The sequence below is a fragment of the Corythoichthys intestinalis genome, chromosome 4 (assembly GCF_030265065.1).
Source record: "Corythoichthys intestinalis isolate RoL2023-P3 chromosome 4, ASM3026506v1, whole genome shotgun sequence".
In the NCBI taxonomy this organism is placed as follows: domain Eukaryota; kingdom Metazoa; phylum Chordata; class Actinopteri; order Syngnathiformes; family Syngnathidae; genus Corythoichthys; species Corythoichthys intestinalis.
In genome coordinates this window covers 16558579-16583749 of record NC_080398.1, presented here as the reverse complement: position 1 = coordinate 16583749, position 25171 = coordinate 16558579, and the positions used below count along the sequence as shown (strand labels likewise).

At 38.6% G+C, this 25171-nt stretch overlaps 1 protein-coding gene across 1 annotated transcript in view; it reads right to left on the bottom strand.

Annotated features, from left to right (window-relative positions):
* cdkal1 (CDK5 regulatory subunit associated protein 1-like 1) overlaps positions 1-25171 on the bottom strand; it is a 400412-nt gene that overhangs the window by 185750 nt on the left and 189491 nt on the right. The window contains exon 9 of the mRNA XM_057834194.1: positions 1280-1446. Within this exon, the coding sequence (XP_057690177.1) occupies positions 1280-1446 (167 nt within the window). The remainder of the gene's footprint in view (positions 1-1279; positions 1447-25171) is intronic.

Here is a 25171-nt window from a genome sequence, read left to right as displayed (position 1 = left end):
GTACTGTCGAGCCAGTTCATGGTGGCGCACACCACGCCCATATTTTTCTATTATTTCCATCTTCATTTCAATAGTAAGCGTCACCTTATTCCTGTTTTTATCACCTGCACTAACCTTTTTTAAAACCGTGTTGATTTCTCTCACAAGAAAATTTGCCGTGAGTCCTTCTTGCAGGAACTGCGGCACTGTCATAAATCATCGTATTTCGAGCACGTCGTCAGATCAAGAAACAAATGGCGAGTCAAATTTTACATCGGATGTCAAAAAGATTGTGTGTCAAAGCGATCATATATCGAGGTACCACTGTATACATATATGTATAAGTGTATCTCATATTCTATACGACAAAACTGGATTTACTTTTCCAAATCATATTTCTTATAAAAGAAGGTATAAAAAGAAAAATGAGAACAATAGCAAACAAAATGGCTTAAGCTTTGGTGGATTTATTTCTTCTGTTTCCACATTTAACTGTCTAGACATTATTGACAACTGACTTGATTTATAAGAATTAAATGGCACATTGTTTGACGAGAGCATCCACGATTGGCTTATAGTTATCTTCTTTTTTTGATTCATCCACAATTTTCCAACAAATAAGATTCACTTGTCTATTCAACCCCCATACTCCATTTAATATTTCTCATGGGGATTTCTGCCTCCCCAAAAATAAATGTATTGTATGAAAGCAGATGTTGGCCAGCCTATTGCCTATAGAAAATTGTGACAACAGGTTATGCTGTGGACACTGACAGACACAATAGATAATAAAAAAAAACAAAACAAAAAAAAAAAAAAAACAAAGAAATATCAAGATGGACAGACAGAGTGAAAATTGGGAGATTCCAGTGATAGTAAATTAGACTGAAAGACACATGGCGAAGAGCAGACTGAACGGAGAAAGAGTGGATAACAATGTCCATTGTTCCATTAGGCAAGGCAATAATGACTGATAAAATGAGACTACTAAAGAGGACACAATGGTCCTTAATTGACTCATTAGTGAGAGAGGAGAATGAACTGCACTAATGAATGGAGGTTTGCAGCTATACTGCTTGCTAAGCAAAACAGAAAGACATTTAGTTTATTAAATCTAGACAAAGCAATATTTGTCCACTAAAAGGGATAACAGTATGCGTCGAAAAGAGGACTACACAAAAAAAGGACAGAAAAGCGCAAAAGTCATAAATACATTTCTTTAACCACTGTAAAATTTAGTCCGTATAAAATTTCTTGGTAACTATATATCTTCGTGAACATTTGGGGGGAATTGACATACCTCTAGGTGTTCCAGGATATAGGGTGGGTTGGTCATACCGAGTCTGAGCATGGCACCTTCGGGGATTTCGTCCACCAGCCTCCACAAGAGAGTGGGCAGGTCAGTCCCTATGTCTCGACCATAGGCTCCAGTGTCTTCACTGGTCAGCCAGATTTCACAAACTCCCTCTAAACAGATTAATAAAAACAAGAAAAGCAGTGTTGGGAAAGTTCACGTTTCACAAAAACTAGTTCAGTTACAAATATTAAAATGGATTATTTCAGTTGATCGTTTGAAGCTTAAAGAAGGTTAAACTGAAAAAAAAATGTATCAATTTAAGGGTAAACCGTTCATTTTAAATGCCATGGTGTCAACAAATCTAAAAAACGTTGGCACTTGGCCATTTTAACACTTACAACAGTCTGCAAATAATTGGGCACCAAGGAGTCAAGTTTCTCAATTTTAGAAAAAGGAATACTTTCCCATACTAGTTGAACAAAGACATCTAACTATTTAACTTGTTTAGGCCTTGGCTGTCACATCTTCCTTATTATGATGCACCATCTGTACAGGAACTCTCACTGATGCACTGAGACATATAATTAATCCAGGGGTCATTGGTTGCTGAACATCATACACCTTCGCTCAGGTGACCCAACCAGGGTTAAACAAGTCCTGACTTGTGTCCCAGTAGCAGTCCATGGTTTAACCCTAATAATCCAAAGCCTTCTCTGCGGCTTCTCTCCCTGATTTAATGGCCTTCTTTTTCTTCGCCACTGTGAAGCGCAAGCAACTTAACACTTTGCACAAGGCCGGCCCTGCAAAACCCCTGCAGCTGACTTTGATGGGCTTGTTGAAGGTTCTCTAGCCTTTATCCCTGCACCCTTCCACCAGTTCCTAGTACTAGGCGCATTTCCTCTCAGTAGCGTCCGCAACGCGCTATTCCCAGGGCACAATCAGTTCCAATATATCAGATATTTTGTAGCCTCGGAGTGCGTTAGGGAATATGTTAGGGAAACCCCAGGTGAACTTGCAACTGCCAACTGAATGCTGTGTGGAGAAGGCCTGTTGTTAAATGGTTAACATGCTCTCAGTTCTTCTCCAGCTTTGATAAAAAGAGACTACCTTCCTTGGAGCACGATGGTGTTTACTTGTGCTGATGGCTGAGGCTAATCTCTCAGCAATTACCCTAAGCACCTGATCACGGCACCGACCATAGTTACTGTCAGCACCAACCATAGTGACCATCAGCGAGGTTCTTTAGGCAGCAACAGAAAAGAGGCTAAGGAGCCTCTTTCAAACCACTTAAGACTCTTCGTCCAGACATGTATGTTTGCCAGAATTGGCAGGGTGTCATAGAAAGCTTGCACCAGGAAAGGGACCTGGTGGAAATTTGCCCGCAAGATGTTTTTCCAGGTGATCTTGAGTTGCAATGTGCCCTCCCACTGTGCCCATGCTCCCTACTGCCTAGTCCCACCGCTCTGCTCACTCACTCTTAAACTGCATCAGCTTGGACATCTTCCTGGATTAGATGTTTTTCCTTTGGGTTTGGCTGATCATGGCCTTTGGAAAGTTGCCAAAACCTGCTCTGTCTGTCACAATGGTGCCCACCAGTGCCTCTTGCATCCGATGTGACTCAGCCAATTCCACTGCCATTCTGGCCTTCCATTTCGTCCCTGTCCCTGTCCTCACCTCGATGGCAACTGATGCCAACTTGCGGTCGATCAGAGTCCCTGTACTACAGGGCATCTCTAGTGTGTACCACCATAAACTCTTCAGTTAGGCTACTGAAAGGAAGCCACAGGCAATTTTGATTGCGTTCCAATTTTTGGTGAATCCCGTTTATAGTTTAGCGGCAGTACGTCACCAAAGAAAACATTGAATACGTGAACAAATGACCCATCAGGGGACAGCGTGATTCAGCGCAGTTTGTTGCATCTTTTTTTGTTTTATTTTGTTGAATAAGCTTCTAAAATATGGCAGCAGCTTGGGTTACTGGGAGATGTAAAGTAGACATCTGCCAAACACACTACTGTCCACTGGCTGACGAAGACTTGCTACTTTCTTTTTACAATGGATGCAATGACTAGTAAGAGGAAACTGAATTTTAAAGAAAAAAAAGAAAAGGAATTAAGAGTGTGTATCTTGTTGTCCGCCTTGTACCGTGTCTTGTCGTCCTTAGTTAACTCATTAGCAAGCTGCATGCTGTCCCCCTGCTATGAAGACGCCTACATAGCCCACGGTGGAAAGTAGATCAAGATGAACCATTTTAAACTGCACTGCGGCAATCAGAACTGATCTGTACTGCCGAATTGAGACACAACTTCAATGTCACTTCTGCATGAACAATCAACCACCACAGTAGGTACACATGTAATTCAACCTTAGTGTGTTAACTAGTAGTATGCAGTACACAAGAGGGCTTTCTTTACTGTGAGTAGAACATCACCCTAAGGAATGATGTTTACCGTTAATTGGATTCCTTAGCACCTTAATTCAGACGTATGTCTGCAGGAAGAATTGACTTTCGGACAAAGGAATGTTAATTTATCATATATACATGCAATAGGAACTCTTTTTTTTAAACCAGAAAATAAGCAGGTTTCCTTCATGATCATCCTGTACTCTGTTCATCCAAGAAATTCCGTTGAAGTTATGTTATGGTTTGGGCTTGCATGCTTTCTTCTGAGGCATCTCATTAATTGTCATTGATGCAACACAAGAAGGCAGCAAAAATAATTACTCAGAAGTCTACATAAATATTTTGTCTGTGATTAAAGAACTATAAGGCCAGAATGTTTAGGGAATCCAATAGGGCTGTCCCAAACGACAAATTTTCTCCCGATTAGTCAGCCGACTATTTTTACGATTAGTCGACTAATCTTATAATTTAAACAAAAAAAAAAAAAATTTTTTTTTAATTTTTAAAAATAAAAATTTAGCAATGAAATTTTTTTTGCCGCTTATCAATTCACAAAACATTTTGTAACCCTTAAATTCTTTATTAAAGTACAAATAAACAGATAAATAACAATAATAAATCACAATAAACAATGAGTTCAAATGTTGATAGAATTAACTTGTGCAAAAGAATGGAATGTAAACATATTCAGAACACTGACTTCACCTTTCCAACATAATTCAAAACAATTCTTAAAAAAATACCTAGCATCAATATTATAGTATACTGTAGTACTATATATAATAGTATTATAATAATTATTCATTGCCAATCAGAATTTTCATAAAGGGTGTAATTTTAAAGGTATTCTTAGTGTAGAATCTGAAGTATGTGGGATTAACTCTAGAAATCGTTATTTATATTACCGTATATGAAGAACATGACATGCTTTTATTTTGAAATGTTCGCCGGAAGTACGTTCGCTAAACCGCTAATTTAAACTTTACACTCCGCAAAAAAAAAGCACTATGTCATTGCATTTGGTGTCAGTAATACATATATATATATATATTTTTTTTTTTTTGCAAATGCTGTTAACCAGCGATTTTTCATGTTTGAAGTGTCACCTTTTAACTGCAAGTTTTGGAGAAGGCTGCCTGTTTTATAGAGAACACCGGCTAAAGTAGGTCGTCTTTTTTCCCCATTCACCTCAATGTAGTAATGCTAACGTATATAGTGTTTAATATAGATGTGTTTTCTTATTTTGTAAGTCTGAACTTTAATTCTACAGCATGTTGATGAGAGAAAAGAACTTAGTCTCATATGCCATCAGCACGCACGCACAAATGTGTGCATGCACGCGCAGCGATAACAGGCAGCCGTGAAAATGACCGCCCTCATTTTTATTTATCATGCGATAAACTGACTCATTGCATATCGCGACAGGCTTAGCAACTTCAATAAAACATGTCATTTGTTAGTTAGATGGACTTACAATCTCCTGTCGTTATCATTCACGGCCGACGTGCAGCCAAGCTTGGCATTGAAGAGACAGGACACAACAGTGTATCCTCCTTTGTTTCTTTAAAAATAAGTCAATGTTTTGGACTGTGGTGTGCTTTTTTTTGGCTTTTTGCCGCTTTTCCCGCTTGCATACCATGCGTCCGACATTCTGAACTTTCCACGCATATATTTTATTAACCCTTCATTAACCGTCGACGGGATGTTGTGCTCGTCGACGGATTTACGTCATCGATGACGTCGACTATGTTGACTAGTCGGGACAGCTCTAGAATCCATCATGCAGCAAGTTTATGTACCAAAATAAATGATTTAATTGGTAGAAAGAATTTGAAGGGTTTAGACAAGCCAAACTCAATATCTATGCTTAAATCTCAAAAGAATGTTTACCTTAAAAGTAAAAGTAGGGGCTGAAAGGAGTATGACTCCAATAAAACTAACAACAAGTGAAATAAGATATGGGGAAAGCCAAGAAAGTATTACAAAACGACTCCTGAGGTTTGTTATTTAAATTTGTTTTCGTGCATTTAGACTAAATATTTGGTCTTAAACGATGTTCTACTGTAACATTAGAGGGGGAAAAACACATTTTTTTGGTTTGTTTTCATTTTAAATTAATCTCCATTTCACATTCAAGGGACAGTTTTAAATGTTAATGTCCGGAATTCTAATAAAAAATCAAACCTGTCCCTTTAATTACAGAAAATAGTTTGTCATTCATTCTTTGCTTGAGGCCATTACAGTCACTCAAAAATAATTGAAAAAAAGAAGAAGAAAAAACGTGAAGGTCATAAACAGCAACATGGGACTTATCTGGCTTCATGCTAAATTAGAACAACACTCATTACTACTACTACATCTTAATGAGCTAACTGTCATTTGGCTGTAGATCAGGAAATAGTTGATTGTCTGCCTAAGCTATGTGTTAGGACATACCACGGCTCATGCAGGCAAATGTAAATGCATTTGCAATTGCAGGAAAGCATGGATACACACTCACAAACACACAACTGTCATTACCATTAGCAGAGAGAGTTGGACAGATAGATGCATGTGGTCATTCAGAGAGGAGAAACGGTGTAGCTAATTGGATGTGTGTTAGTGTGGAACACTTAAAGGAGTAAAAGGACATATTAAAAGGTGTGCACGGACCTGAAAGATTAAAGATGATGGTGGCATAATTGTCCAGATTAAAAGAGTTTCTAAAGCTCATCATCATTGACAATAGGTTGCACTAATGGTTTTTGCAGGACAGCTGCACCTACAAACACATCCATCAATCACACATGATCAGATACAAAGCGTGACTCACACACACACACACGTCTGTGAACACACGGGATGAAGCGAATATTTGCTACTGTAAGTAATTAATTAAACACAGTTCACCTTGGTCTAACAATCAGAATAGCCTGGTTCATTAAATTCACCTAATCACTTTCTAAAGTTATTCATTTAAGGTTTGAAGAAGCAAGCAGGCCTTTTTAAAGCACGCCTGCTATACTATGCTACAGATAGTGGAGGTCAAGGTTAATTAAGGAAAAATTATGTCAGCAACTGCCAATATAGAATACAATTTAAGATTAAAACCTTTGGAGGTTGGGGGGTGGGGTTTGGATCTGTGCATTATTTTTCGTTCTCTTTTTCAACATGTTAAAAGTATTTTTGCAGTTAACCTAATTTGCAAATCATGAAAACAAACTGAATGATCCAGTAGAACAATCATGGTATTGGATCCATTGCTTTGGGGATGTACAAGGTGATTCCAGATTACGCCAGTAAGACCAAAACTGCATAAGAACACTATGCAGAACACGCAATAGGTGTGTCAAGTAATTTAAAAATGCTTCCTCGAGTGATTGACAGCTACATGGTGCAAAGGACAAACAACATTTTCAGTACACTGAGCTTTTTACATTCCACTTGGACCATGGTGCCTATGTGCATAAAACATTCTAAAACATTTATTTTTGCCTAATCAAAGTATATAATGCAAATATATATATATATATATATATATGGTGCATTTTCATATTTTAGTTTTAGGTATACATTTGTATTATGGCTAAATTCATAGCTGCGAAAATGTTAGTTTGCTTGCAATAAACGGAGCCCCCTTCTCTGCCATTATTTCCTTAACTTGCATCATGCACATCTTATGATTGAATATGTTTCTGAAATTTGCACAAAAAAGGAATGTTTTTTGCTTATGTGTCTATCAAAGCTTAGTCACAGTTAATTACTAGCGTCATGTCTTTGAAATGACTAGACACGCTTTAAATGGACCAAGGAGCTTAATGTCCTTTCCAAAACTAAATTCCAGGATCTCTACGCACATGCTGCTGCCAAGCCAGTAAGCTTGGGTATTGTCTGATATTAAATTGTTCAGGTTCCACTGTTAATTATGTTTTGGCAGAAAGGCGCACATTGCAAGGGTCCCAATACACTCAATAACCTGCCTAGTTGATTAGAGTCTCTCCTTGATTATTCGACCTCTTTGTATTGTGTAACGCCAATTGTATTATTATTGGCCAAAGATGTGGACGTTTAGTCGGAAACTTCGGATTAGTTTTTTTTTCCATTTTGCACTAAAACAAACACATACATACACAGCTGTTTCCTCTTGTTTTAATTTGTGCATCAGCGATGGAGGCACCTACTGTAGTCGTAATATAAACTGATGATGTACATCCTAAATAGGAAATTAACTTCCTGTCCTGCAATTAACTCCATGTGCTTCAGCACTAGAGCAACTTTTTAACAAAGCAAACTAAGATTTTTTCCATGAAAACACACAACCCTTTCTGAAAAGTTACAGGTACTGATGATGACAGTATCAAAATTCTACCATTATTGTACATGTGGTAATGTGCATATACATGCAAAGACCAGTAGTAGTAATTAACTCATTTGCTCCGAAAAACGTATAAATACGTTCTATTTTTAATTGCTTGTCTTTTGCGTTTTTTTTTTCACAATCGGCATCTATAGGTTCCCATGTATGTCAGATAGAATGCACAAAGCTCAAAACCCATTTTAAAGCAATAAAACTGGCCACTGGAGGGCAGTAGCGCATCTGGTAAGACCCGCAACCCTATTCAACGGCAACCAACAGCGAAGCCGCAAAGCCGAGGAGAGAGCGGAAGACGACCGAATGGATGACAGGTGGCGGTGCGGATGACCGAGTAGAACAACCGGCAGAATGCCCGGGATGCCAGGCGCTGGACGACCGAGCAGAACAACCGGGACCACTAGATGCCGTACAGTCCATGCTGCTTGCCCGCAGTTTAACCCACTGTCGCGGCCAACAAAACGTCATCTTTCAGTTTGGTATGTCTAAATAAATTGTTACTTTGCTATCAAAAGCTCTATTTGTCTTGTTGTTTCTGATTTTTTTGTAAAAGGAAAACATTATTCAGATGTTTGGGATGTAACTAAAGCAAAAATAGCTGTGTTAAAGTCAAACTTATGTTTGAAATGCATGTGTTCACAAAAAGCTCAATTTCTCTGTTTTTTCATCAGAAATCGGAAAAATGCTCAAATTAAGCTTTTTTCTAATGCTGATTTCTAAAGAATGGAAAAAAGATATGAACTTTTTTTTTGCTGAAAGAAGAGAGTCTAATCTTTCTTTTGGTGGGTTCCATGTTTATATCGCAATAGAACAGAATTTTCTGTGGGCCTTGCAAAATTAGTCAAAATCCAGTAAAACGGCCGGGAGCAAAGGGCCTTGCTCCGGTGAAAATGGCTGGGAGTGAATGAGTTAAAAAAACGCACACCCAAGCATTTACTACTCGCCCTTCAAGACCTGATTCATGAAAAGTTCTGAATACCTTTTAATCAGCATATACTGTCATATCTATGTTCAGATTTTGATTTATGTGCGGACTGTAATGCAACTAAGACACAGTAGCATTGCAGTGAATGTACATTTTGCATGAATAGTCTGAATATTTCATACAACTTTGAAATTAGTATATTCTACAGGGGAAAAGATCCTAATATTCTGGAATGTTCACTAAACAAACCGTGAAGGCTAACCATTTGTTAGCAAGTCAAAAATGATTAAAAAAGGGCTAGGCAAAATAAGTTTTCCTGCACAAAACTGCCATTCCGTTAACTTTTGGCACAGTCTCACAAAAACAGTAAAACAATTTGTTGAAGTTTAAAGCATACAAGCGGTTGGCGATAGATGACTTTTAAGCAAAAACCAATATACTGATGTTGTCCAACTACAAAAATAGGACACCGATATCAAACAGATATCAATATATGAGGTTGTGCACTAAACATGTTATTGCTAATTATATTGTGATGCCGCACCGGATGCTTTAATAATGATAAATGTAACAACTTCAAGGTCATTCACAATTAAATCACGTTTACGGTAGTTACCCATAAGAGCCACTATGGGGCAACCAAAGCGTTACAAATACAGGCACGCAATCACAGGACATGCCAATGCATTGACAATTCCAAAGACACATTTTTCTAGGCTTTTGAATAGATTTTTGTATTTTATTACTTTTGTAGTTTTCATAGTGACTATTTCTTTCTTACGCAGTGGTTATATGTAATGAGTTTCTAACTCATTATTTTTCAGTCATTTATTGTTCATTCCATTTTTGCACCATGAATTCAAAAGGTCTGGTCACATACAGTGGGGAGAACAAGTATTTGATACACTGCCAATGGGGTTTCCTGTTTTCCCATTGGCAGTGTATCAAATACTTGTTCTCCCCACTGTATGTGACCAGACCTTTTGAATTCATGGTGCAAAAATGGAATGAACAATAAATGACTGAAAAATAACAAGTATTTGATACACTGCCAATGGGAAAACAGGAAACCCCATTGGCAGTGTATCAAATACTTGTTCTCCCAACAAATCCAAAGCATCTTATTTTGGAGACACCTAATAGTCAATTAGCATAACTGCTCTATCAAGCTGTGATCAGCCCTTTTACAAAGGTAGAATGCTCCTACATTCACTATAAAGGTAACATGAATAATCGCCCAAAACCGATATTGAAAAATACATAACGATATTATGCAATATCATTTTGAAATGATTTGATCAACCAATATTATTGGCTACTGAATTTATCGGACAACTCTAGATAGCAATGCTCAATATATGCCATAAAAAAATTAAAAAATAAATAAAAGAGCAGGAACATTTTGTTAAGCCTCTTCTGAAGACGGTACACAAGAAAAGCTGCCCATCTCATCAGACCATAGAACATGGTTCCAGTAATCCATGTGGTTTTTTGACATGTCTTCAGCAAATTGTTTGCGGGCTTTCTTGTGTACCGTCTTCAGAAGAGGCTTCCTCCTGGGGTGACAGCCCTGCACACCAATTTGATGTAGAGTGTGGCGTATGGTCTGAGCACGAACAGGCTGACCCCCCACCTCTTCAATCTCTGCAGCAATGCTGAGAGCACTCCTGTAACGAGTCACGTGACATTTTGGAGGGAAAATGACCAGCAGTACTCAATTTGGACATTTAGGGTTGTACGTTTTTTCATAGGGGTGTACACACTTTTGTTGCCAGGGGTTTGGATATTAATGGCTATATGCACACAGACTACTTTTCATTGTGTCAAAGTGTCATTTTGTCAGTGTTGTCCCATGAAAAGATATAACTAAATATCTGCAGAAATGTGAGGGGTGTACTCACTTTTGTGATACACTGTAGATGTCCAATCCATTTGAACTGGTAGGGTGGCAGCGAATGAACCCCTCCCACTTCTATGGCAGCCAATGACAAGAAACGAGGTAATTTTGGGCCATTTCACGTCATTACCTGTTGATTTTACAGTCACTTCCTGTTGATTATGGGACATTTCAGGGTCACTTTCTGTTGATTTGGGTAACAGAACAGGAAGTGACCCAGAAATTAATTGACAGTGATTCAAACTCAACAAGAAGTGACCTGTAAATGCCCTAAAAAGAACAGAAAGTGACCTATAAATGCCCCAAAAATCGGAAGGAGCTCTGTTTTCGAACAAACGTTCATTCGCCATTCTCAATCTTAATTGATTGGGCGTCGAGTAACGTCAATGGCAGCCATGGAGTTAAATGAGACAGTATTATGTCCCCCCCCCCCGAAATTTTTCCCCCGAAATTTAAAAAACAAAAAACATTGACATCTTTTAAAAATGATATTTTAATTATTGGTATGAGCATATCGATACCCTTTTGGGATGCAAAGTATCACGATATATTACCATTTCGATATTTTGTCAGACCCCTATTAAGTAACCGACAAAAACAAAAAAAAAAGTCAAAAAATGTCTACAAAATACATAAACACTAGTTTTAATGTCACTATCATGAGAAACAAAAGAATGAGAAAATGACTTAGTACTGTATATAAGAGCAAAATAAAATACAAATGTTTTATTTTGTTTTTTAATGTACATGCATGATGTACATGAGAAAATTTGTACTCACTTTTCTTCAGGTTCTTACCTCTGTTCAGTTTTCATAATGAGGGTGTATAAATATATATATATATATATATATATTATATATATTGCCCCCCCCCCCCCCCCCCCCCCCCAGGAAGTCTATACAGTTTTTACTGCCAGTGGCCTCAAAGTTTTAAGAGATTACAGATTACATGAGCGTGAAAATGATCCCATTAGACTGCAGTAAAACCCTATTTTCCATGACACAAATCAAACAAATGCTTTGCATGTTACAGAACATACAGGATGCTGAGGATGAGTGAGCATGATCATAGGATAAAAACAAGTATGGCTCGATCTGTTATATATATTTTTTTTTCATTATTTTACTATCTTTATATTGACCATGTAAATACATATTTGGTCAATAGAATGGTATGCGTTCAATTTCAAACACTCACGCCTTCCCACATCACAAGGCTTATAACATGCTTAGCTGTGTATTGCTTTGTGGAAAACAAGGATTTGATACAGTATAATGGGATCAGCTTCATGTGCATTATAATCTATAATCTAATAAACATTACTACTCACGCAACCAGTAAGAAAGTGCATGACCTCGGAAACAGTAATAACAGTTTACATAGATCCCTTTGAGCATATGAGATTAACAGCTTGTGTGTTGTTTGTCCACTATCACTAATTTAAAGCATTTTGAATCTGGAGAAGGGTCAAACACATTGAGAATGACACAGGGTAGCATATATTTTTGTAATTAAAAAGTTTTAAAAGGAACCATAACTATATGCAACACTCAGTAAACACTCCTTTTTGAATTATTTAAATATGTCTCAACCACATCTTGTTCCCCTTGATTTGACCCGTGTCAACTCTGAGTCGATTCCCATGGAGATGATAATTAGACAGAATATAAATATGCATAAACACACATCTGCTCAACACAAGGAGAGTAGAAGATAAACATAGCACTAGGATCGATACATTCCCCATGTGTATATTCAAATTGTTAACTCGTAGCATTTCACATATAGAAACAACACAGAGCTAAAGAAAGAATAGAAATAGGCACTGTTGTGTTATGTTCAGCATTATCGTAATTAATAATAAGAACACAGCAAGTGATGTTAAAAAAGATAATTGCTCATGAATTTCACAGAGGGGGCTTCAAACTGATGACCCTGCATTCGAGGAAAGTTAACGATCCATTGCTTCATACCCCTAAAGGTCAAGGGAGGCAGTGAGGAACTCGCAGGCAACTAAATCCTTAAGTGCCACCCAGTCATTCACCACTCCTAAAATAAAATAGGAAAGCTGAAAGAATCTGTGACTATATCTATTATATGTTACTACAAACACTAGCAAACAAAATCCAAAGCAAAAAATTGGAATACGTGAGCAGTTTTGTATAAAAAGTCTTAAATGCAATGATTTTACTACTACTTCTCCTTCAACATCTACTTCTTGTAAAAGTGCAAAACTCTATACTGCAACTAAATCAACGTTAAAAAAACGTGAGAGGGAGAGAGAAACATGTACATCTGTCTTTGCTACATTATAACCATGCCACAATTATTTTCTTCATTGTCGTCACTGAAAACAGTTGTCTAATGAAAAAGAAAAACAACCTATGTCAAATATTTGAACTGAAACGTTAAAATATGTTTGGGAAAATTATTACGCTACGACATTTATGTTAAATTTTGCAGGTTACAGATAACTGTAACTAAAGGTGGACCGATACGGCACTAAAATGACCTCATCGGTATCGGCAGGTACCGTATTTTTCGGACTATAAGTCGCACCTGAGTATAAGTCGCACCAGCCATAAAATGCCCAACGGCGAGGAAAAAACATATAAGTCACACTGGAGTATAAGTCGCATTTTTGGGGGAAATTTACTTGATAAAATCCAACACATAGAACAGATACGTCATCTTGAAAGGCAATTTAAAATAAAAATACAATAGAGAACAACATGCTGAATAAGTGCAAAGTATAATAATGTTACATGGGCTACGTTCATACTACAGGTCTTAATGCACGAATCCAATTTTTTCGTGTTTTTCTGACTCGAGTGAGGCATTAACTTGATGGTCTGAACGTGACAAGTCACAAAGAACTGGACCATTTCAAATCCGATCTGGGTCACTTTCGTATGTGGTTCAAATCCGATCTGGGCCACATTTTTCCTGACTGTCGCGGCGGTCTGTACTGTCCAGTCTCTCAAATCGGAATTCATGCAGCAATTACGTCATCAAAAAGCGAGAGAGACGCCACGGTAGCTGTGCAGCTGTGTGTTATTAGCGCCTAGCTTGCCTTGAACACGGCTTTTTAGAAAGGGTCGGACTTAGAGCAGGGCGGTAAACCGAAAATTTACCGGTACCGAAATTCTTTACGATGACCGACGTCATTTTGGCCATGACGGTAAATTCAGTAATTTAATAAAACAAAAAAATATAGTCTTTTCATCCCGCTTTGACTCTGTGTTGTTCAGCTATGTTCATTCCCCTTTAAGAAAGCAGACAGTGTGCTTACGTATAGAATCACGTGGTTATCAGGAAGCTAATCAAACGAGCCCGGTATGCCAACGCTAGCGGCTAACGCTACAAGCAAACGTGATGGAGTGTTGCTTAAGGGAGGTTCGCCAAACTTTCACCCGACATTAAATAGACTCTTGGCGGCACCCAGACGGACTTTCACCCGTTGTCCTCCCTTGTTCTCACGATTTCCAAAGAGGATGCTTTCAATGCTTTCTACTGGTAGCCAAGCCACAGGCTAACGCTAGTGGCTAACGCTAGCGGTTAACGCTACAAATGAACGTGATGGAGTCGGATAGCGGCTCTAAACTAGTTGAAACAGCTGAACTTAATGAGTGGATTGGTCTCTGACTGCATCTAGCAATTATGCTGCGTTCCAGAAAAGTGGGATGTCGGACTTTTCCGACCTCCGAGTTGGAAAATATCATTGGAACGCCACTCGAACTGGTAGGTCCAAGTCGCAAAGTCAGAGAAAAAATAACTACCCCGACTTCCAAGTTGTTTCAATCTGACGTCACTGGACAAATTGGCGCTCATGAAATCGTATTGAATGATAACACAATAATTAAGTAAATCAAGTTTATTTGAGACGCCATGTATTTTTTTCTCATACAGTGAATTATCTTTGTTGTGCTATGTTTTTATATTGACGATCAGCAAAGGATGTAGCTAAAAAAAAAGGCAGTTTACAGTGTGGGCTAAAACGCAGCCGTCGTTTTTCCTCTACTATTTGATCGCTTATAGGAAAGCAGGTTCGCTGGAGGTCAAAATGTATTTGGATGACCAAAATAAAAAACACCTCGTCGCGATCAGCCATCTTTGTTGTTTACATTTGCTTGGAACGCTTTGAGATCGGAACTGGTACCATCCGAGTGGGATAAATCCGACTTCCCACTTCTCTGGAATGCAGCATTAGTTTATCACATTATTGTGTTTCTCTTGTCTGTGTGTGATTTCTCTGATAGCTTTTGTGATGGTAAAGCATTCAGCATAAAGTACAATCTAACAGTGAAAATTATAATATAACTGTTTAATGGCCCCAGCTATTTTTCTGTATGTGCTTAATTCTGTGTCATTAGATCAATGCAGCTTTAATGTGTGTGTGTATGTATTAAAAAATGCACTGGGAAAAAAAAAAAAAAAAAAACTGAAACCTTGCAGTAAACACTTGTTTTGAGTAATTATGTCACAGCAGCCATTAACAGTAAGTTGTCTTTTTGAAGTGTACTGTTCAAGCTGTAAGTAATTTGTGTTACAATGACATGTTTGCACAGGCATATTAATTTTGACAATGTACATTGTTCAAGCCATACAAGCTGTTTTAAATGTTCATACTTGAATTCTTATTGTTTACAATAAATGTTTGTATACTTAATGTTTAGACTGCATGTACAATTGTTAAATATATTAAATTGAAAGCTGGTAAATAAATCAACAAGAAAAGGTTCATCTGTATTTCATGCATTGATTCAGATTTTCAAATTATATAACGGTCTGCTTGGGTGAATTTAATCGTCATTTATCGTTATCGAGGTAAATCTGCTCAATTTATCGTGACACGTGCTTAAGGCCATATCGCCCAGCCCTAGTCGGACTTGACAACAGTCATAAAAAAAATAAAAATGGGTTGAGGATAAGCCTGAGAATGATTGGTTTTCTGTCTGCTCCATATAAGCAATATTTCAACATTGCTTACACGGCCGAGAGTCGGGGCAAACTGCGCGTACATGTGTGTGACATGCACGGACAGTGCGTGCATGCTATCGATCCATATACATTAAATATAAGCCTAAACTGGGGTTATTCATGTCTGTTATTTGTGTCCTCTTTTTAAAAAGCAAAATATGATATCTCTGGAATGACGGACGACAGCCAGCATGTGTGGTCATTTGTTTTGATGCTTCTGCGCATGTGGGTCGTCTTGCTCAGCGCTTGTCAGACTGCGAATTAGTGCGCATGCGTAATACTTGAATGGTCTCAATGGACAAAGGCAGTCTGAACAGGTACGCCAAAAAAACATATGACAAAAAATCCGATTCGTGCATTAAGACCTGTAGTATGAACGTAGCCATGATGCATGAACAACGAAATGCGAATGTACTGTCCTCACCAAGACGCTACGGCTCAATCCTGGCTATACAGCGAGCTAAACTCCCAAATGACGATGCTGGACGTCCGTATAATTTGCTGACTTTATTTTGGTCGTCGTTATGACACCATCATTTAAAGAGTGAAACTAAAAATAGAAATGATACAAATCTATTTCGTCCTTGATACCAAACAGGTTCGCATCAACGTAAATAAATGATAATTAGCGCTACTACAGCAATGACACAAACGGTTAGCATGCGTTCACTAGCATTAGCACATCGTTCAAACAACCACACAACTGGCTCTAAGTGTCCGATCACGAGTGGAAAACACATAACAACAACAGAAAAAATGATACACACAGGCGCTGCCTCTGTAGAGATATTTTACAAGCATAAACAATGAACGTAGGTTTGCAGCTGTGTTTCTCTTTCTCTCTCTCGCCCACTCACTCAGATGTTGCATAGCTGTCCGCCTTCTTCTGGCGTGTGAGCGCTATTCTTCGCGTAAACAAGTGCGAGTTGGCCACCACTTGGGCGTTAAAGCGCCACAAATTAAAAGCATGCATTTTAATATAAAAAAGTCAATAATACAATTGAACACACATTGCCAAAGGCAGAACGTGAACGTGGCCATAGCTATTTAGAGTTATTCAGATAGCTATAGCATAAAGAACATGCTAACAAGTTTACCAAACCATCAGTGTCACTCCAAAACACCAAATTACATGTGAAATGATATAATATTGTGTTATAATAATTTCAAACATAAGTCGCTCCTGAGTATAAGTCGCACCCCCAGCCAAACTATGAAAAAAAACTGTGACTTATTGTCCAAAAATACGGTACTAAAAAAATAATGTGCCAATACTGCTCAATACACACTTTTCGAGATCTAGTTTTCAACCGCTGGTTTCCCTACCAAAGATATCCACCAGCTACACTTCCCAAGATGATGACAGATGGTTAATAATGTGGAGTCCAATCATCCTTCTGCTGTGAATTTAAATGAGTTTATCACCAGTAGACGTCCAATCCATTTGAAGTGGGAGGGCTACCAGCGAATGAACGAACTTTCTTTCGCTGATTGGGTATCTAACGTCGTCAGTGGCAGACAGCGAGTCAAGCAGTGTCTGATCAATGACCATGACCATGATAGGAATTACTTTCCCTGAAGTGAGTATGCACTAATTGTGTACTAATTTAACTCAATTTCTCAATCTGGTACTGTATCGGCATCCATACCAAAAAAAAAAAAAAAAATTAAAAAAAAATTTTTTTTTTTAAATGGTATTGGTGCAAAACTACCTGTGACTGTCAAAATAATCCTTGTGAAAAATACTATATGCATATAAATATGTTAGTAAAAAATAATTAATTGAAAAAAACTCTTCCCTCTCCCCAACTCTCCCTGGTAGGGTGAGTGGCTGTTCATCTCAAGCTCGGGTCTTCTACCAGAGGCCTGGGAGCTTGAGGGTCCTGCGCAGTATCTTTGTTGTTCCTAGGGCTGAGCTCTTCTGGACGGATATGTCTGATGTTTCTCCAGGTATCTGCTGGAGCCACTTCTCCAATTTGGAGGACATGGCCCCAAGTGCTCCTATGACCACAGGCACCATGTTGTTTTCACCTTCCATTCTCTCTCCAGCTCTTCCTTGAGCCCTTGATATTTCTCTAGATTCTCGTGTTCCTTTATCCTGATACTGCCATCATTGGGGATGGCTACATCGATCACAACGGCTGTCCTCTGCTGCTTACCCATGATCACAATATCCTGTTTTTTGGCCACAACCATCTTATAATTACACCCCTTTAAAAAACATACATCCATAAATGTCCAAAATGAGTACTGCTTGTAATTTTCCCTCCAAAATGTCATGTGATTCGTTACAGGAGTGCTGTCAGCATTGCTGCAGAGACTGAAGAGGTGGCGGGTCAGCCTGTTAGTGCTCAGACCATGCGCCACGCTCTACATCAAATTGGTGTGCATGGCTGTCACCCCAGGAGGAAGCCTCTTCTGAAGGCGGTACATAAGAAAGCCCGCAAACAGTTTGCTGAAGACATGTCAACAAACCACATGGATTACTGGAACCATGCCATATGGTCTGATGAGGCGAAGATTAATTTGTTTGGTTCCGATGGTCTCAAGCATGTGTGGCGGCGACCAGGTGAGGAGTACAAAGATAACTGTGTCATGCCTACAGTCAAGCATGGTGGTAGATAATATGACACCCCCCCCCACCACCACCACCTCTTTAATTTACTCAATTTGGACATTTAGGGATGTACGTAATTCACATGCGGTGTACTCACTTTTGTTGCCAGTTGTTTAGATATTAATACAGTGGGGCAAATAAGTATTTAGTCAACCACCAATTGTGCAACTGTTATTGTCAACATGGATAAACCTCAGCCATGAGAGACAGAATGTGGAGTCACATTGTTTCATTTTTAAAGAATTGATTTCCAAATTACAGTGGACAATAAGTATTTGGTCACCTACAAACAAGCAAGATTTCTGGCTGTCAAAGAGGTCTAACTTCTTCTAACGAGAGCTAACGAGGTCTAATGAGGCTCCACTCGGCACCAGTTTTAACTCATTATCGGTATAAAAGACAGTAACACCTGTCCACAGCCTCAGTCAGTCACACTCCAAACTCCACTATGGCCAAGACCAAAGAGCGGTCGAAGGACACCAGAGACAAAATTGTAGACTTGCATTAGGCTGGAAAGACTGAATCTGCAATAGGTAAAACCCTTGGTGCAAGGAAATCAACTGTGGGAGCAATTATTAGAAAATGGAAGACATACAAGACCACTGATAATCTCCCTCGATCTGGGGCTCCATGCAAGATCTTACTTCATGGCGTCAAAATGATAACAGGAACGGTGCGCAAAAATCCCAGAACCACACGGGGGGACCTTGTGAATGACCTACAGAAAGCTGAGACCACAGTAACAAAGGCTACTATCAGTAACACAATGCGCCGCCAGGGTCTCAACTCCTGCACTGCCAGACGTGTCCCCTTGCTGAAGCCAGTACACATCCAGGCCCGTCTGCGGTTCGCTAAAGAGCATTTGGACGATCCAGAAGAGGGCTGGGAGAATGTGTTATGGTCAGATGAAACCAAAATGGAACTTTTTGGTAGAAACACAGGTTCTCGTGTTTGGAGGAGAAAGAATACTGAATTGCAGCCCGAAGAACACCATACACACTGTAAAGCATAGGGTAGGAAACATCATGCTTTGGGGCTGTTTTTCTGCAAAGGGACCAGGACGACTGAACTGTTTAAAGGAAAGAATGAATGGGGCCATGTATCGAGAGATTTTGAGTGAAAATCTCCTTCCATCAGCAAGGGCATTGAAGATGAGAGGTGACTGGGTCTTTCAGCATGACAATGATCCCAAACACACAGCCAGGGCAACAAAGGAATGGCTTCGTAAGAAGCATTTCAAGGTCCTTGAGTGGCCTAGCCAGTCTCCAGATCTCAACCCCATAGAAAATCTGTGGAGGGAGTTGAAAGTCTGTGGTGCTCAATGACAGCCCCAAAACATCACTGCTCTAGAGGAGAACTGCATGGAGGAATGGGCCAAAATACCAGCAACAGTGGGTGAAAAGCTTGTGAAGAGTTACATCCGTTATTGCCAACAAAGGGTACATAACAAAGCATTGAGATGAACTTTTCGTATTGACCAAATAATTATTTTCCACCATGATTTGCAAATAAATTCTTTAAAAATCAAACAATGTGATTTTCTATTTTTTTCCCCCCACATTCTGTCTCTCATGGTTGAGGTTTACCCATGTTGACAATTACAGGCCTCTCTAATATTTTCAAGTGGGAGAACTTGCACAATTAGTGGTTGACTAAATACTTATTTGCCCCACTGTCGCTATATTTTGAGTTATTTTGAGGGGAAAATAAATTAACTCTATTATATAAGCTACACACAGACTACTTGCTTGTGCTTGTGTCTGTTTTGCTTTTACTGTTTTATTCTTAGTCTTTTGCATTTTATTTATTATTTTCTTTTTTTGCCAATGTGCACTTTGAGATTTGTTTTTCAAATGTAAAGTGTGTTACAAATAAAATGCATTATTATTATTATTATTACTTTTCATTGTGTCAAAGTGTCCTTTTGTCAGTGTTGTCTAATGAAAAGATTTACTTAAATATCTGCAGAAATGCGAGGGGTGTACTCACGTTTGTGATACACTGTAAGCTCTCTCATTTTCCACCACCTTGGGAGGTGTTTCCCATTGCAAGGTAGGAGTCGCTATATCAAATATATATTTAAAAGGCAAGTTGCTACATTATGTAGGTAAAATCAGCTCATGTTGAGAGCTCGCAATATGATTGTTTATTGGACATAAAAATGGGAGGTTTGCAATTATATGCGCTCTAACATCCACAATCAAGAAATGATTAATTTCCTTAATCACATATGTAGGAGAGAGATCACACACATACAGTATATAAACGGGCAATAATTTTTGTACTGTGTTATGACTTGAAGGCCTGTCTGACCTTCATTTGCATTGGTCCTGCCCCCATCCAATAGTCAAAGGCCCCATGGCTGTCTCATGCCTTCGCGGTAAGCCTCTCCACCCACTTTGGGAAAGAGACTCAGCAAAGCCCAGATGTCAACAACAGCAACTTGAGCAACTAAAAGCTGCTAAGAGAAAATCAGACAGTGCGGGCCACAGCAAGTGGCCATTTGTCACTGTCAATATTAACTATACAGTACGTGCAAGTGCTTTTTGATTTATGTGCAGCTTCCTGACATCATTATAACTCTTGAGACATAACTTTATTACAACATATGATAAATCAATTTTCCCCAATTACAGTTTGTGATGCTATATATTACTGCTTGCACAACAAATCAACCTCAGCTTGATGACATTTTAAAAGAGGATCACTATTGTATTTTAACTGCATTCTACTAGGGTTTATTTATTCCTCCAGAATAACGATTCTTAACCTTGCTAAAGGTACCAAACCTCCATGAGTTCTACTCACGCATTAACCGAACCCTTTGAAATTAGAAAAAAAAAAAAATTCCCCCCAAATTCAAAATCAATATATCTAAGCTAGCAAGCTAAAATGAAGTGAAATTCTAAGTGAAATTCCATTCAGATTTGTTCTCATTTAGACAGCATGTGTTTAAACAGGCCAAAATGCATTATTTTTATGCCTGCAGCATCATCAAGCCACTAAACCACGAGTGACCCAATGTGCATATCTGAGAACTTTTTGTTCAAATTTGGCGGGGAATGTATCTTATATTGATCAACATTGAACCTACATGGTTCCATCAATCTTGACCGTGCCATTTCTGTCATGTTAACATCTCAAATTATATGACATTTAATGAAACACCCTGTACAACAAATAATGCTAGAAAAAATCTAAAAAGAATGCAGATTTTAAGAATGGTATACAGTATATTCTTTGCTCGCCTTTGATTCAATTGATTAAACTAAACAGTGTAATCAAGATTGATATTTAAAGATATAAGCATACTGTAATGACTCCCAGGACACACCCATTTCCGTACATTTACACATGTATGAACAAATACCACACACAGAGCTTACCGGGCATAATTAAAGAGCTTAATTTAGAGTAACAAGTGATGTTGATTTGGCGCGTGGGCAGCCTGGCAGGTAGCATCATCCTCATGGATTAAACCAACATACACTTGTATTATGCAAATATTGCCTCTCAGGCATGTTTACATTAAAAAACATGCATGTATGCACGTACACCAATCCGCGTGAATATCTACGCAGACACACGCACACATGGATGTACGTGAAATGTGCGCAACTTTAATGAAGCGCCAACACGATCCTTTAAACAACACAACATGTCAGCTTTAACCTACTTTCACTGAGTTTCCAAACTACAGGCATGACCTTCTGTGCACGCCTGCATATGAGATAAAGTGCCTGGATACATCAAAGCTTCTGCTGGTGTGTTTGTGCGCATGCAATGTATGTGAGGAAAAATGTGCCATATAATATATGGGTCAGACATATTGTATGGATATATCAGAAGTAATTGGCAGAGGGGCTCAGAGTACCGTGCTTGTGCATGTGTGTGATTGCTGGTATCTATGTTTGTACAGTATTTGTGGGTCTGTACATGAATGCATAGGATCTATCGAAAGAGATGTTATATGCGCTCTTTTATCTTTTCGTGCGTTTCAAGAAAGAAGTATCTTGTGAAGTTTCCCAAAAGTCGATGGACGGGCAACATTAGAGGAAAGCGAATCAGTAGGGACAAGTAAAACCCTTGACATCAGAGCACTATTAGTATTTCCTGTGAAGTGGAGGAATTGTGAAATGATGGACAGAAAAAACTAGTACACTAAAGTGCCAATCAACTTTATTGATGTTTCATCATAAGTGGAAACAGCTTGAATTTGTTTTTGTTTTTCACTTGGTATCAGAAGTTACATGGACTGGGTTTGAAATACTTTTGAAAAACATTGAGTGCTCCATTATAATAACACAAACACAGCCAAGTGCACCCATACTAAATGATAGCTATGGGCAAAATTTTTCCACTTGATAGAGTGCACCTAACTATAAGCCACTAAGGCCAAATTTAACAAAATTTAAGAAAAACATTCTATAACTAAGCAGCACCTTACTATAATATGGTATATTTACATATAGAGATGTTACGCAGATGATTACTGGTAATCAAAAATATATTTATTAACCACATTAAAATCCACACGCCGCGTGCATCCTCTACATACAGTGGTCTGTAGAGGGAGCCAGACACGACAAGTCCCACTCGTGTTCTCAAATGCAATCTGATCATAAAACACTTATAGCAACACTATGCAACTTTTCAGTTTTAGTCAATTTTAGCGACGCCGGTGGACAAAAGAGGTAGTGTTTTCCCTTAAGGAAGACTGCGTTACCCATGAGCACATGCGCGCATAGGATTAAACGACATTTCTTTTTCCAGCGGCCGTGTGAAGGATGAATAGTAATGAGGTAATGAATCCAGTTGTAGCTAAACAATAGCATATGATGGTTAGCAACCGTGTGGATAACCCCGGGGGGGTGGGGTGCGTCACACCAGCGAGTGAAAGCTGGGCCAATATTTATTATTGAGTGTCCTTTCATCCTTTTTTCCTCCTCAGACAAAACTTTTTGTCTCTTTTGTTGCGCTGCCATCTTTGCAGATCTCAAGCGAATGCCTTCGCATCATCTTTATAATGTATGGGGAAAGGTGGAAGTGACATATGCCATAAAGCAGTCAGCATGTTTGTATTTTTTTTTTTTGTGTGTGTGGCAGGGTTCCTGTCACCCTCCTCAAAGTTACTTGGTGCCAGTGAAACCGATACAGACCCCCTCAAGATATGACAGAGGTGTCATTCAACTAGTTGTCAGTCGACATATCATCACAAATGTTATGAAAATATTATAGAAAGATCGAAAAGTTACCTTGTGTTGCTTTAACTTAAAAGTCACTACACTTCAAAGAAGAAAAAACAAAATCCACATTACCTTGACACTCTATACTTGCATCAGACAAACTCCTTTTAAAAATCCCTATGTTGGGCTATTTGATTAGCTCAGTTCTAACAACTATCAGCGCTAAGGGTACAAAAGCAACTTTGTAGTGTACTGTGGCTATCTGTCTTCTTTGAATCTGTCACAACACCAATAGCTAGCCTTAAACTTTTGTTTTGTAATGGCATCAAATAACGGATGGAGCCTGAATGTTTGTTGAAAATGGCTAATAGGCACGAACATAACCTATGCGTGTCATAGCAAACAGTGGATATCAATCCTTTTAAAATACAGGTAGTTCTCTTGTACTGCTATATAGGGTGGATAGATCCCTATTCAGCTATTAAATCCCCAGAGTTCATGATGAAATCTGATGAAGTGGCTGGCATGCTTTTGTCGCCACTAGTAGCAGCTAAGATGTCAAACAATCCATGATTTAACTTAAATGTTTGTTGTTGGGGTTTTTTCTGCAGAGGCACAAATGTCTTCTCTTGAGAACAAGTGGGTATTTACGTGGTAAAAGCTCGCATTCTCGCAAACTAAGGTTTTGGAATGCTAATACATAGCTAAGGATGCAATTGAGTTAGAGGACAGGAGAACTCAAGAGTGTTGTTTTTATTTTTTTATTTTTTTTATGTTTAACAAGAAAACATAAAGCTTGCTTGCCCAAACAAAAACAACACACAAATAAGCAGTGTTGGGCACGTTACTTTAAAAAAGTAATTAGTTACATTACTCACTACTTCTTCCAAAAAGTAACTGAGTTAGTAACTGAATTACTCTATAGTAAAAGTAACTAGTTACCAGGGAAAGTAACTATTTCCGTTACTTTAAAAAGAACTTGCTGTATGTCAAAGTCAGAAGTACGTGCGCTATTCTTGAACCTGGACGCACCCCAAGTCTTGGATGACAAATCAGCAGAGCAGAGAGTCGACTCGACACGGCTGGTAGTTTCTTCAATTTATTCAGAGTAAGTAACGCACAGCTTTTGACCGTCAGTAACGGTAACGGCATTGTAACGGCGGAAAAAGTAATTAGTTAGATTACCCCGTTACGTAACGGCGTTACTCCCAACACTGCAAATAAGCCGCTTCATTATAGAAGCCACAGGATTCAAATGGAGAGAATATAGTGGATTATAGTAGAGATAAAAAAAAAATTTTTTTTTAATAAATTAAACAGCCATATCCCAATGAATAAAAAGGCAATCATATTGAAACAATTTGTATCAACAGTTTGGGGAAATAGCAAAAAGCAAAGTGTGTGTGTGTGTGGGGGGGCTAATCTGATGTCCAACATACAACAAAAAGTAATGTCCTCTTTGAAAAGTAATGTCCTCTTTGAAAGGTAAGGTAATGTAATAATTAAAGTTGCACTGATACCGATACCAGTATCG